This window comes from Oryx dammah, unplaced genomic scaffold (genome assembly GCF_014754425.2).
Source record: "Oryx dammah isolate SB20612 unplaced genomic scaffold, SCBI_Odam_1.1 HiC_scaffold_15, whole genome shotgun sequence".
Taxonomy (NCBI): Eukaryota; Metazoa; Chordata; class Mammalia; order Artiodactyla; family Bovidae; genus Oryx; species Oryx dammah.
The window spans coordinates 48,989,540-49,004,428 of NW_024070199.1; the positions used below are offsets into that span (position 1 = coordinate 48,989,540).

The window sequence follows — 14,889 nt, forward strand, 5'->3', positions numbered from 1 at the left end:
TACATGGAGCCGGCTTCCGGGGCTTTCCCGCCCCGCCTGTTGGTGGGCACCATTGGGACGAGGGAGAGGAGGAAACGTCTGAGGCAGAGGAGGGCGCCTCTACCTGAGCTCAGGCATCTCGAGGCCTTGGAAACGCCGTTTAATACGTTGTTTTCGTCCAGAAAGACTAGTTTATTGGGAGAACTTGAAGAGTCTAAGCCCCCGCCTGTGGGCTGTTCCGAGAGGTACTCCCCCATCCGGAAGGTGGTACAGCCCAATCCTTGCTCACCGCCCAGGGCGAATGGGAGCGGCCGCCAGGCACACCTAGGGCCCCGCCCCCAGCCCGGGCCCCGCCCCGCGCGGCGGCTCCGCCCCCACGCCCTCACCGCGCCCGACCCGCATCTCTCAGACCCCGAGAGCGAGGCGAGGCGAGGAGCGCGAGCCCGGGTCAGCCTGGCGGCGCCCCCGGCCCAACAGCTTTGCGCCGTCCGTTCACGCCAGCGAACACTTGCGGACCCTGTGCGCGGGCTCCGCCAGGTGCTGGGCAAGAACGAGCCCCCCGCCCAGAGTCCCGCCGGGGCCGCACAGTAAACAGTGAACCACGTGGATGGTGCGCCGCTCGAGGAGTGAGAAAAGGATTCGTGCTCCGACAGGAGAGCCGAGTCCCGGACTCGGGAGCCAGGAGGACTCGCCGGTGGTAGGTAGTGGGTGAGGAGGGACCTGCCCGAGAGGTGCTTGCGGACGGGGCAGCGGTGGCGAGAGCGCGGGAAGCTGCCAGGACCCCGGAAGCGGGGAGCCCCACCGGCTGGGTGGGGAGCAGACGCTGGCTTCTAAGAGCCCCGGGCGGCGGCGGCGGGTGAATTGAGTGGACCGGCCGGGGCGGGCCGCGGACCAGTAAGAAGGCCACTTCAGTAACCCTGCAACCCTCAGGGACCACAAAGATGTAGGCTCTACATCTTTGGGGGGAGCGAAGGTGCGGGAAGAGATCCCCTCTGGTAGGTTATAAAGACAGAACCTAGGGGATAAAAGATGCTCAACATCGCACATCAAAGCTACAAAGGAAAAAAAACTACAAAGGAGTATCACCTCGCGCTGGTCGGAATGGCTCTCATCAGAAAATCTACGAAAACAAGTGCTGGAAAGGGTGTGGAGAAAAGGGAACCCTCTGGCAGGGCTGGTGGGAAGGTAAAGTGCTACTGCCACTGTGGAGAAGCGTGGAGATTCCTGTAAAAACTAGGAATAAATCGACCATGTGACGCGGCAACCCCACTACTGGGCACACGCCCTGAGGAAACCATAGCCGGAAAAGACGCGTGGACCCCGGCGTTCATTCCAACGCTATTCAGGAGGCTGGGACATGGAAGCAACCTAAATATCCATTTACAGATGAATGGATAAAAAAGTGGACCTTACTATACAGTGCAATATTACTCAGCCTTGAAAGGAATGCATCTGAGTCAGTACTAATGAGGCGGATGAACCTAGAGCCTGTTATGCAGAACAAAGTCAGAAAGAGAAAGATAAATACCATGTATTAATGCATATACGCGGACTATATAGAAAGATGGTACTGATGATCCTGTCTTCAGGGCAGCAGAGGAGACACAGACGTCACAGACTTGTGGGCACCGGTGGGCCAAGGACAGGTGGGACTGACTGGGAGAGTAGCTTTGAAACAGGTATATCACCATATGTAGGACGGATACCTGTGGGGACTTGCTGTGTGATGCACAGCTCAGATCCAGTGCTCTCGCAACCTGGAGAGGTGGGGGTGGGATGGGATGAGGTGGGAGGAGAGGTTCAAGAGGGAAGCGGCGTGTGTACACCCATGGCCGATTCATGCTGATGTATGGCAGAAACCAACACAATATTGTAAGTAATTACTTTCCAACTAAAAATAAATTTTTTTAATGAAAAAAAAAAAACAACTGAGGTTGGGTTAGCTGAGGCGTTGGACGTGAGATGCCAGGTAAAAAGGGAAACCAAGGAGGGTTCCTGGACATGTGGGGGGTGGGGGGCAGCACGTCACGTAGGACACCTGGGTGGAGCAAGGTGGAAGTCACCAGGGAACCAGAGGATACCAGTGCTGGGGGGCAGCTGGAGGGGTTCAAGGAGACGCCGAGCTGACTGGTCGTCGCCAGGCAGTGCCAAGCAGGGAAACGAGAGTGGAGGCAGCGGAGAAGGAGCCCACTGAGAGAGGGTGGTTTTGTTTTTCTGTTTATGGGAAAATAACTCGTGTGTTTACAGGCTCTGGAAAGGACTTTGCAGAGAGGAAGAAGGAATGCTGCCAGAAAGGTGAGGGCCTCTGGAGCAAATCTCTGTGGGAGTGTGTGTGTGTGTGTGTGTGTGTGTGTGTGAAATCTCTGTGGGAGTGTGTGTGTGTGGGTGTGTGTGGGTGTGTGGCTGGCACAGCACCTCTTGGGTATCACCCCAGCCATGTACCCAAACTCAGGATACTTTAAAGTTGGTGGCACAGGTTCTTTGTTGCTGCACGTGGGCTTTCTCTAGTTGTGGTGAGTGGGGCTGCTCCTTGTTGTGGTGTGCAAGCTTTTCATTGCAGTGGCGTCTTGGAGAGCACAGACTCTGGAGCATTCCGGCTTCAGCAGCTGTGGCTTCTGGACTCTGGTGCACAGACTTAGTACTGGGTGCCCAAACCTAGTTGGCCCTCGGCACATGGGATCGTCCCAGGCTAGGAACTGAACCCATGACCCCTGCCTTGGCAGGTGGATGCTTCACCACTGAACCACCAGGGAAGCCCCAGGATGCCTTAGCTCTCTGCTTAAGTATGGATGGCACGACCTTGGGAGAGTGTCTCAACCCCTCTGTGCCTCTTTGCCTATAAAGTAGAGATCTTGAGGGCCGGATGGGGGGGCCAGCAAAGTAAATGCCCTGCATCGGACACCTCCCCCTCCTCCTTAGCTTACTCTTGGCAAGTGTGGGCCCTTCTACACACACCTACTGGCCAAAGACCACCACCCACCAGAGGGTCCCAAATGGGGGTGGGAACATGCCGCTAAAGCTCCAGGGAAGGAGTTGGACAAGCAGCTGTGGCCATCTTAGGGCCCCCTTGGAATGGGACCAGCCCCTCCACCCTCATCCGCATCTGCTGTTGAGGCTGCTGGAAAATTGTCATCCATAATGAACACACACACCCGTGATGAGATGTGAACAGGTCCTCAGCAGGCATCTTTGGGTAGCATACAGCCCACCCAGCCATGCCAGCCTTTGCTCACACGTGAGATGTGTCCCCATGAAACGGCCCAGAGCCACTGGTCTGGCCCCAAACTGGGCCGAGGCAAGAGTAGAGGCGCACGTCTGTGTCTCCGCCTGCTGATGCGCCTTATTCCACACCGATACGCATGACTCACACACAAGTGGACGCCTCCCCCGCCGTCAGCATTGTCCCCGTGTCTTTCAAGAAACCTGTACCCTGCAGCCCTCACTGGCTGCTTGGTGTCCCCTGGCACACCCTGCTCCTGCTCCTCCAAGGCCCAGGCAGGCCCAGACATGGGGTACATGCTGCTCTCCTCATGCCTGCAGGAGGGCGGAGCTGGACCAGGAGCTGCCTTGGTTCTGTCCAGCCCGGGCCAGCCCTTCCCCCTGCCATCAAGCCTGCAGGAACACACAGGGCCAGAGCTGGGGGGAAGAGACAGGCAGGGCTATGATCCCTGACATAGGAAGGCAGGGGTATCAGTGTCCTAGGGCACAAATTTTTTCTCTCAGTCCCGAGCGCCAGAAGTCCAAAATCTAGGTTGACACCTGCGCTTTCTCTGAAACCTGTTGAGAGAGCCCTTCCTTGCCGCTCCTGGGTTCTGGTGCTTCAGGCCTCCTCCGCTAAGGGCAGCGTCTGCCTCAGTCTCCCTGTCGCCTTCCTCCCTGTGTGTCTGCACTGTTCTGTCTTTTCAAAGCGCACCTGGCCTTGGATTGAGGGGCCCCCCAGAAAACCTGGGATGACCTCATCAAGCCGGGAAGTCCCTTTTTCCAGGCAGGGTCACAATCCCCAGGTCTAGGCCTTTGGATATAAGGTATCTTTTTTTTGAGGGAACACCATTCAACCTGCTGCAGAGGGTAGTAAGGGGCACATTTGGAACCAGCAGGACTGGAGGGGACCTGGCTGGGGGTCAGACCTGCAGGATGAGGCAGGAACTCGGAGCCCTGACTTCCGGCCTGTCCCTGTCCGGAACCCTGCACTTCCCCCTTCCAAGCCTCTGCCCATCTGCCTGTCCCCAGTCATGCCCTGGCCCAAAGCCTTGGGCCTCCTCAGGGGTCCCACAGGTTCCTAAAGGTTCCTTCCAGATCCACCCAGTCCAGGCCTTGCTGACCCCCAACAGAACCAATCAGGCTCCTCCCTCCTTCCCCTCCCACAGGGGGCCAACCCCCGACTACACCCTGCACTTGAATTCCCATACTCAGGCTTCATACTCCTGAGGTCTCAGGCAGAGTCAGACACCTCCCTGGAGCCCCGCACTTAGCCACCTGGGCAGCAGATTTGAAGGAAGAAGTGAAATGGCCGGGATGGTGGGAAGAGGGAGGAGGGGCCCATGCCGGTTTGTGGCCGCTGGTGGGTCCAGCCCAGGCCTCTGTAAACTCGAGAGGGCGAGGGGTGGGGCGGTGAGCTGGGGTCAGGAGGGCTGCAGGAGGCAGCCAGGGTGGCTGAGGCTGCCGAGATATCGGGGAGCTCTTGCTTTGGAGGGGAACCCCAGCCCTAACTCTCCAGACGGGACTGTGGAGAACAAAAGGGGACCAGGCGCCTCTCTGCCTGACTAGGGATCCCAGTGACCCATGGTTCTGCCTCGGAGCGGCTGAGAAGGGAGTGTAAAGAGCCCGGCCCAGGACCATGCTTCCCTCGGCTGCCTCCTTGGGGCTCCACCGGGAGGGATTGACTCCAGGGCTGAAACGGTCCTTCCCTTTCGTTTCTGCCTTTCCAATGCCCGGACACAACGGAGCAGAGCACGGGGCCAAGCCGCCCAGGGCCCTGAGCCCCGTGCAGTGGGCCCTCACGACGAGAGAGTTCACAAACCAGGCAGAGCCGGAGCCCCTCCCTGCCAGGCAGACCGCCCCGGAGTGGGTGCAGGAGGCGCGTGCACTAGGTGGTCGCGAGCGCACCGCCCGTGCTACGCGTGCCGGAGCCCGGCGATCCAAGGAAGTGCCCAGCTCGCGGGGGACGGGGGGTGGGGGGGGGTGGGGCGGAGGGTGCCTAGGCACCCGGGCCTTTCCACCCTGGGCGGGGGGGGAGCGCCTCGGGTCGTACCACCCGCCGGCGGGGGAGCCGCCCCGCGCCCGGCAGCCTCCGAGCGCCGCAGGCCCCGCCCGGCAGGTGGCGGCCCCGCCCCGAGGCCGACGTGCGGAAAGGAACGCGCCGGCCTCGCCTGCGAGGGGCCGCTCGGCGGTGGGCGCGGCGTCCCATCCCCGGCTCGCGTCCACTGGCTGCGGCCCGGCAGGGCGGGCCCGGCTCGGCCGACCATTGGTTGCGAGACCTGGGCATTTGCATACGGGCCGGGCGCGGGGTTCCGGGCTGGCGGGGGCGCGAGGGGGCCGCTGCCGCCGCCGAAGTTGGGCCGAGAGCCGGCGACGGCCCCGCGCAGGGTCGCAGGTGACGCGCGAGGGGTCCTAGGCTCGCGGGCGGGAACGTGGGCCGGGCCAGGGGCGGCGGGCTCGGACCGCCAAGTTGGACGGGAGGGGAGGCGGGGGTCGTGGGTGGGGGACGACTCCTCCGCCCGCACGGCGGTCCCTCCAGGCGCAGGGCAGCCACTGCCCACCGCACACTGCGCTGCTCCGGACCCACTGTGCGTGTGACAGCGGCTGATCTGTCCCTGGGCAGCGCGACCGCCCCGCCCCCTCTGTGACCCTGTGGGCAGGGGACGGCCACGTCGGGTCAGAGGGAGCGTGCCCCGGGCGGGTAGTAGGCCAGGGCGCTGCACGGACTAGGCGGGCCCGTCTGCGCCCAGCAGTGGGCCGGGTGGGGCAAACGGGCGACATTCAGAGGCCTTTGCTGCCCTTCGTATGCGGGGTCTCAGGCCGGACCAGACGCCCTCTTGGAGGGAACTCTCTTCTCCCTGTGTGTCTTAGGGTGCCGAGGTGTGCGGGGCTCCTGGGACAGTCTTCCTGAGGTCGCCAAGCTGAAGGCAGCCCTGGGCAGACACCGCTGTCACTGTCGGACCCTTGGACGTCAGGACAGGACCTCCTGAACTAGCCTCTTGAGGGCCACCTCCGGGAACTTTCTTGAGGAAGATAGTGGCAGATTTGGCTTTCCTGTGCCCTCTGCCATGCCAGTGAGGCCGCTAAGGGAGCCAGGACTGTGAAGACGCGTTCACGGTGCCGACAGACGTGCCCTCCCAGGGGTGTGGGTTCCTGGAGGCCTGTCTTCCCTGTTGGGTGTTCCTAAATTCACCGTGAAAGTCTTATGGTTGTGGAGCAGTCCCAGAATAGCCTCTGGGCCTGCGGATGCCACAGCGGCAGGTTCTATGCCCTCTCCCAGGCAGTCTGGAGGGGAGCCCCACTTAGTTGGGCCCTTGTGTGGACTTGGACACCCCTCAGGAGGGACCCTACCCTAGTTAGCGGTTGATATGGTGTGATGAGTGTCACACCCAGCCGGCTTGGTGGGCCAGGCTCTGCAGATGGCAGGGAGGCTGTCAGCAGCTTTAGGGTTGAGAACCAACGGTGTGGATTCGCTGTCACTGGCCCGAGACCCTCTGTGAACCAGCCCCTGGGAGGGTCAAGTAGGAATCTGAGGCCAGGCAGGGCACCGGTGCCTTCCCCCAAAACGCAGTCTGGCCTCAGAGCAACCCCGAGGAGGGCTGCCCTGTACTCACACTGGGCAGTGTCCTGCCCTGCCTTCCCCTGGCTTGAGGGGAGCTAAAGAAGAGGGCAACAGAGGATAAGATGGTTGGATGGCATCAGCGACTCAATGGACATGAGTTTGAGCAAGCTCCAGGAGACGGTGAAGGACAGAGGAGCCTGGCCTGCTGTGGTTCCTGGGGTCACAGAGATTCAGACACGACTGAGCGACTGAACGACCACTGGCCTTTCCTCCCCTCAGCACACCTCACAGCGTTGTTTTCAAAGTACAGTTTAAAACTCAAAAGTAAACTTTTCAGGAACTCAGAGATTTGCTTAGTGATCTGAAGCACTTCAGGCAACTTGAGGGGGGCCGCGTTTTGTTCACTTGGAGAAGGTTCTGCCCCTTTCCCACCCCAGAATGTGCGGGCTGCCTAAGGACCCCCTTTAAGCTGGAGAAAACCACTCTCAGGGTCCCCAGAGGCAACCTTGGACCAGGGGCAGGTTCCTGGCAGTGACTTCAGAAGGAATGGGTGTCCCTGAAAACAGACACAGACCAGGGGGCAAAAGCCCACCCAGGTCTGTGCCTGCTGTCCTCTGGGGAGTGGGGACGCACAGGATGCTGGGCACGGCATAGGCTGGTCCTCCCCTCGCCCCCGTGTGTGTAGGGGAATCCCTGGATGGCACCTGGCCTTGTGCCCAGAGGTCCATCCAACCCTGTGGACGCAGGTGGGGGATCCAGGTGAAGGGAGCAGGCCCCTCGACAGCCCCCAGTCCTCCCAGCCAGCACAGGGCCTGAGCAGCCCATGCGTTCAGGGCTGCACCTTGTATGGCCTGAGCTTGACCCTAAGGAGAGTCACAGGTCAGGCAGGAGTGTGGACAGGCATGGGAATGGGTTGGGGGCTCCAAAGAGGAAACAGGCCAGAGCCTTTCCGCCCCCAGGCCTGTACAGCCACTCCGGACCCTCCTCCAGCTTGGGTAGGAAGGGCCTGCTCCTGGTTCTTCCCACAAGCCAGGCACTTGGTGGTCTCCTTGTACTCAGTACTTTATATCCCCTGCAGTCTGCCCCAAAGAATCAGGGAACACCAGGCCCGGCTCAGGGGCCACCCCAGGAGAAGGGTGAGTCTTCCCCAAAGTTGCCCGCCCCCACACTAAGCAGGAAGACCCCTGTGACCTAGGCTGTCCCGTCCTCTGTTCCTCAATGTGTGTAGCTACACCCAGGTCTTGGAGCCCCCCAGGTTCTGGTTGGTGCAGAGCTCGCCTCTCCCAACTGCAACTCTCAGAGCTGGGAGCTGGTGGCCCACCCCAGAGCCAGGGCTGTGGTTCAGACCTCGCCCTGCCCCAATTTCAAGGCTGCAGGCATGCAGCTAAAGCTTCATGCCCGGCTGGGGAGAGGAGGTGGGGTGTTGGAGGCAGGGCGGCACACCCTCCAGGGGCCAGCAAAGCTCCTGGGGCCTGGCAGACCCAGGAGTCCGGGGCCTGCCCCCGCAAGCTCTCAGGCTCAGGAAACCTGATGGACGGGTCTGGTGTGTCCTTGAATCTCATGTCCAGGAGCCACCCCAGAGGCCGCAGTGCTTCTTGCTGCTGGTGGGGAGCAGACCAGACAGGGAAGTCAGGCGAGGGAGGGGCCTAGACAGAAACCCAGGTCAGCGTCAAGGCTACTTCAGGCCCCCAGCCCACCCAACCCCAGGCTGCCAAGGAGAGAAGCTGCCCTGCCCCCAACAAGGAGAGGCCACTCCCCAAGGGTGGGTGGATGCAGCTCCAGCTTTGGATTACACAACCAGGGGTCCCCGGGAGACTTCGGTTTCAGGACCCTTTGCTGTGGCTAGCCCCAGGCAGCTCCGGGTCCACTCAAGAGACCCTGCAGACCCTGCCCAGTGCGGTCTCAAGACGCGCTCAAGCCACGGGAGACGGTTTACTGAGGTTTTAATGTCGGGGTAGGGACCCAGTGTACACACGGATGTGGGCAAAGAGACCTCCCACGTGCAAGCACATACCCCTAGGTTGAACACAGGGTCTGTGCACCTCCTGTCCCAACAAAGAGCTGTGGCCTTCGGGGGATATGATCTCAGGGCTGGCCATGCCCCTAGCTTCTGCAGGGCCTTGGCAGATTCGACAAGGACTAGGGCAAGAGTCTTCAGCCTTCCCGTGCCCCCTGCAGCAGGCCTAGGGCTCCAAGGTGCCCCATCTCAGGCTCCAGGTTCCAGGGCTTCCCACTGCACGGGGGAAGGAGTCCTCTGTGACCACAGGCTCGCCTCTGTCATCCAGGCTAGGCTAACCTTGTCTGTGGACGTCCACTCTGAGGTCAGAGCTGCTACCTCAAGGAGTTCTGCCTCATGGGGGCAACTGTGGGGAGGACACAGACTTGAGAGGGCTGAAGGGGGTCTCTGGAGGACCTCATCCCATCCAGAGGGGGGAGACAGACATACTCTCTGGGCTCAGGCTGGACACAAGGGCCGGACTCCGGGGGCCTCCCGTGAGGGCCTCTTCTCTGGTTGGAGGCAGAAAATCCTATGGGAAGAGCAAGTCAGCCTGGGGCTGGGCGGGCCCCCCACCGACCCGGCCCCCTGCAGAACCGCTCTGACCTGAGTGCCAGTGGGGTCCCTGTCCGGCCGTGGGGGCGGGGGCAGCGCAGCGCCCGTCTGCTGGATGAACTGCTGCAAGTTGCAGTGACGTAGCTCCCGGTTCAGCTCCTCCAGCTCCTGGGCCTGGGCCTGGGGCACACGGGCCCGCAGGCTCTGATTCTGCTTTTGAGACCGACGCCCACCCCCCCCATCCCCACCCTGCGCTGGGGGCATGGGCTCACCTGCAGGGCGTGCTCGGCAGCCTCCAGAGCCCGGCCCACCAGGGCGAGACTGCCTTGCACCTCCATGCTTTGCCGCTCCTGGGTGGCCAGGTCCTGGCGCAGGCGTTCAGCCACAGATGCTGTGGGCGAGGAGGGCCCAGGGGCCTCTGCAGCCAGGTGTAACTCGGCCTCCAGGGCACGGGCCTGGGCGTCCAGGGCCTGCAGTCTAGTCGCGTGCTCAGCTGTAGCTGCGCTCAGCGCCTGCAGGCGGGCCTGTGCCTCGCGCTCCCGGGCCTGCTCCCGCCGCAGCTCCTGCTCCCAGAAGGCCTCCTGGCCCAGCTCCGCTGCGTTCCTGCGCACCCTTTGCTCCAGACCCTGCAGGTCTGCGCAGCAGCCTGGCACCGGCACTACGGGAGCCAGAGGCTCGGGTGGCACAGGGCCGGGAGCCTGCCCAGAGCACCCCAGGCTGAAGGTCAGTGCTTTGCAGGGCTCACGGTCCAGTGCTGGTCGAGGCTTTGGGGGAAGGCTGGCTCGGATGGGGCAGCGCTCAGGGGGTGGGCAGCTGTCCGAGGAGGGCCTCCCAGCGAGGCTGGGTCCTGTCCGCCTCAGGACAAACTGGACATCACTGGCAAACTGTCCGCAGGTCGCTTGGGCGCCCACAGGGCATTCCTGGGGTAGCAGCCGCCGCTCCTTCTCCCTGAGGCGCTGCACGAGCACAAAGCGGCCCGTCTGGCCTGGAGTCGGGGAGACGCGTCAGTCAGCCCACATCCCTTACCTTCAGTCCATCTGGCTCGAGCAGCTGGGGGAAGGCAAGAGGCACCAGCAGCAGCCCCACCCTCCTGGGGGCCAGATGGGGCCCGGAGGCCAGGCCCCACTGCAAGCGCACCTGCTGGGCCCACCTGTGCTCAGGAACTCACCTATGGCTTGGGCTAGGGCAATGACCACTTCTTGACAGGTGGTCTGCTCTGAAACCCCACAGACCACGCGCTGGATGCCGTCCACCCACACCTTCAGCTCCATGGCCGCCAGTCCCGAGAGCATGCCTGGCCTGCAGCGAGGGCGAGGGCCACGGGGTCAGGCCCCGCCTGGCCCCAACTCAGCTTGACCGGCTCTTCCTCCTCAGGCCTGCCCCGCACCCCGGAATTGGCTCGGGACTGCTGCCCCTCGGCATCTGGTGCGCAGCCCCACACGAAGGCCGCACATTCCTGGGGGTGGGGCAGCAAAGGCCAGTGGCCCCCCCCCCCCCCAGAGAGGGAACCAGAGGGGCCCTCCCGCAGCGCTCGGAGGCTGCCCCACTTCCCAGCCTGCTCTTGGCCGGCCCCACTCCCGGAACCAAGCAAATCATTAACCAGACCGGGCCACCCGGCTTGAAGGGCACAGCCCCTCCCGCGGGGCGTCTGCGCGCAGCCCTCGGCACCCGAGACCCGCCGCACCCGGCGCGGGCGGCCCCTCCCTGCTACCGCGCGGCCCCGCGCTCGCGGCGAGGCCGCGGTCCCAGCTCGCAGCGGGTGCAGGTGCGGCGCGGCCCCCTCGCCGGCCCGGCTCGGGCCCCTCCGTCGGAGTCGCAGCCCAGGGCCGCGCCCTGCGCCGCGAAGTCCCCGGAACTCGGCGCGGCTCACCTGGACGCTCACCGGCCTCCGGAATCCGGACGCGGACTGGCTGCTGCCAGGATCCGGGCGCCGCCGCAACCTGCCGCCTCCAGCGCCGCGGGAGCGCCCCGGCCCGCCGCCCCATTGGCTCGCCGCCCGCGCACCCCGCCCCTCGAGCCCCCATTGGCTGCACCGCGCGCCCCGCCCACTCCGTGCCTACGCCCATTAGCCACCTACGCAGAGCCTCTCCCCTGGGCCTCCCCATTGGCTCCCCGCCCGCCCCGCCCCCGGCGGCGCCCAGGTGTGGGCGGGGCTCGGTGGCGCCGGGGGCCGAGAGCGCCCGGGTCCACGCGCGCCCCAACCCGCTCACCGCGCGGAAGAGCGCTGCCTTCCGCGGTGCAGGCGGCGCGTGGGGCAGGTGCCTGGCCGCGTTTCCTGGCTGACTTTCGCAGAAGCCGTTCCGTCTGATGAGTCTCCCGCCTAAGGGAGGGGGCGCCGGCCCGGGACCCCGCGAGCCTGGCTTGCACCCAGGAGGGCAACGGGGCTGACACCGCCCCTCCCCTCGCCTGGGGCGCGATGGGACGCGCGGGAGTCGGGGGGCTCAAGGCGGGAGGGAGTGGAGCTGGTTGGCCGCTGGTCCTCTCCGGCTGCTGCCAGACTGACAATCCTGGTGGGGGAGGGGGCCGCCAAGAGGTTGCCTGGGACAAAGGCCTTGGGCTCTTTGTCTGAGGCTCAGTGGGGCCCAAGGCTGGCTCGAGCTGTAAACACACTCCTCCGCCAGGCGAGTCCTGCTGTTCTGCCCGGTGACCCCAGGCCGGCGCGGCAGCAGGGGTCCCTCATACTCTCAGTGCTGTCTGTGTGGATCAGCAGCAAGGACGTCTAGAACCTGCACTGCCCAAGTCCACTGGCCCACAGCGGGGGTTTCTCCCTCCTGCCACCACAAGCCCTGCAGGAGCAAAAGCTCAGAGTCTGAATGAATGCATGTCGAGGGAATGAGGGTGGGTGGGAGTGGAGCAGAAAGTAGAGGGCATGGTCTTATGGGTCAGGTCTGGGGCTCACTTTCGTCCAGGTCCAGGGGCAAGGGAACCATTTGTTATTGTTTCAGCCCCTAAGTCGTGTCTGACTGACTCTTTGTGACCCCATAGACTGTAGTATGCCAGGCTCCTCTGTCCTCCGCTATTCCCCCAACTTTGTTCAAATTCATGTCCACAGAGTTGGTGATGCCACCAACCACCTCATCCTCTGTCACCCCCTTCTCCTTTTGCTTTCAATTTGTCTCAGAACCAGGGCCTTTTCCAATGAGTTGGTTCTTCGCATCAGGTGGCCAAAGTATTGGAACTTCAGCTTGAGCATCAGTCTTTCCAGGGAATATTCAGGATTAACATACTTTCTTCTCTAGCACAAAAATTTGAAAGCATCAGTTCTTCTGCTCAGCTGAAGGCTCTCAGCATTCTTCATGGTCCAACTCTTACACCCACACATAACTACTGGAAAAACCATCAGTTCAGTTCAGTTCAGTTGCTCTGTCGTGTCTGACTTTGCAACCCCATGCACTGCAGCACACCAGGCCTCCTTGTCCCGCACCAACTCCCAGAGCTTGCTAAAATTCATGTCCACTGAGTCGGTGATGCCATCCTTACCATCTCATCTTCTGTCATCCACTTCTCTTTCCCAGCATCAGGTTCTTTCCAATGAGTCAGCTCTTCACATCAGGTGGCCAAAGTATTGGAGCTTCAGCTTCAGCATCAGTCCTTCCAATGAACACCCAGGACTGATCTCCTTTAGGATGGACTGGTTGGATCTCCTTGCAGTCCAAGGAACTCTCAAGAGTCTTCTCCAACACCACAGTTCAAAAGCATCAATTCTCCAGTGCTCAGCTTTCTTTATAGTCCAACTCTCACATCCATACATGACTGATGGAAAAACCATAACTGACTAGATGGACGTTTGTTGGCAAAGTACTGTCTCTGCTTTTTAATATGCTGTCTGGGTTGGTCATAGCTTTTCTTCCAAGGAGCAAGTGTCTTTTACTTTCATGGCTGCAATCACCATCTGCAGTGATTTTGGAACCTAAAAAAAGTAAAGTCTCTCATTGTTTCCATTGTTTCCCCATCTATTTGCCATGAAGTGATGGGACTGGATGCCATGGTCTTAGTTTTTAAAATGTTGACTTTTAAGCCAGCTTTTTCACTCTTCTCTTTCACTTTCATCAAGAGGCTCTTTAGTTCTTCTTTGATTTCTGCCATAAGAGTAGTGTTATCTGCATATCTGAGGTTATTGATATTTCTCCTGACAATCTTGATTCCAACTTGTGCTTCAGCCAGCCTGGCATTTCGCATGATGTACTCTGCATAGAAGTTAAATAAGCAGGGTGACAATATACGGCCTTGAAGTACTCCCTTGCCAATTTGGAACCAGTTCGTTCCATGTCTGGTTCTAACTGTTGCTTCTTGACCTGCATACAGATTTCTCAGGAGGAAGTAAGGTGGTCTGGTATTCCCATCTCTTGAAGAATTTTCCACAGTTTGTTGTGATCCACACAGCCTTATGGTTGCATATGGAAAACCATGTGAAAAAAGCATAGCTCTCACTATATGGGCTTTTGTGAGCAATGTAATGTCTCTGCTTCTTTAATGCACTAAGTTCATCATAGCTTTTCTTCCCAGGAGCAAGTGTCTTTTAATTTCATGGCTGCTGTCACCATCCACAGTGATTTTGGAGCCCAAGAAAATAAAATCTGTCACTGCTTCTACATTTCCCCTCTTCTATTTGCCATGAAGTGATGGGACTGGATGCCATGATTTTAGTTTTTTTGAATGTTGAGCTTCAAAGCAGCATTTTCACTCTCCTCTTTCACTGTGACAGTATACAGCCTTGATGTACTCCTTTCCCGATTTGGAACCAGCCCATTATTCCATGTCCGGTTCTAACTGTTGCTTCTTGACCTGCATACAGATTTCTCAGGAGACAGGTAAGGTGGTCTGCTATTCCCATCTCTTGAGGAATTTTCCACAGTTTTTTTGTGATCCACACAGTCAAATGCTTTAGCATAGTCAATGAAGCAGAAGTAAATGTTTTTCTGGAATTCTCTTGCTTTTTCTATGATCCAATGGATATTGGTGATTTGATCCCTGGTTCCTCCGCCTTTTCTAAATCCAGCTTGAACATCAGTTCTCAATTCACATACTACTGAAGCCTGGCTTGAAGAATTTTGAGGATGACCTTGCTAGCATGTGAGATGAGTGCAATTGTGTGGTAGTTTGAAGATTTTCTGCAATTTGCCTTCTTTGGGATTGGAATGAAAACTGACCCTTTCTAGTTCTGTGGCCACTGCTGAGTTTTCCGAATTTGCTGGCATATGGAGTGCAGCACTTTAACAGCATCATCTTTTAAAATTTGTAAATAGCTCAGCTGGAATTCCACCAACTCCACTAGCTTTGTTTGTAGTGATGCTTCCTGAGGCCCACTTGACTTCACACTCTAGGATGTCTGGCTCTAGGTGAGTGGTCACACCATTGTGGGTATCCAGGTCATTAAGATCTCTTTTTGTGTAGTGCGTCTGTGTTTTCTTGCCACTTCTTCTTAATCTCTTCTGCTTCTGTTAGGTCCTTACTGTTTCTGTCATTTATCACGACCGTCTTCACATGAAATGTTCCCCTGGTATCTCCAATTTTCTTGAAGAGATATGTGATCTTTCCCATTCTATCAGTTTCCACTATTTCTTTGCAGTGTTCATTTAAGAAGGCCTTCTTACCTCTC

General features: G+C 59.8%; 1 protein-coding gene across 1 annotated transcript; it reads right to left on the reverse strand.

Annotated features, from left to right (window-relative positions):
- Nucleotides 1-8,654: 8,654 nt before the first annotated feature.
- RASSF7 (Ras association domain family member 7) lies at nt 8,655-11,289 on the reverse strand. Its single transcript, XM_040255463.1, has 6 exons — nt 11,161-11,289; nt 10,459-10,589; nt 9,563-10,275; nt 9,342-9,470; nt 9,186-9,267; nt 8,655-9,102 (listed from the first exon to the last, which is right to left on the reverse strand). The coding sequence occupies exons 2-6, from the start codon at nt 10,580-10,582 to the stop codon at nt 9,071-9,073; spliced, it is 1,080 nt and encodes a 359-aa protein (XP_040111397.1). The 5' UTR covers nt 10,583-10,589; nt 11,161-11,289; the 3' UTR covers nt 8,655-9,070.
- Between the last annotated feature and the right edge of the window lie 3,600 nt (nt 11,290-14,889).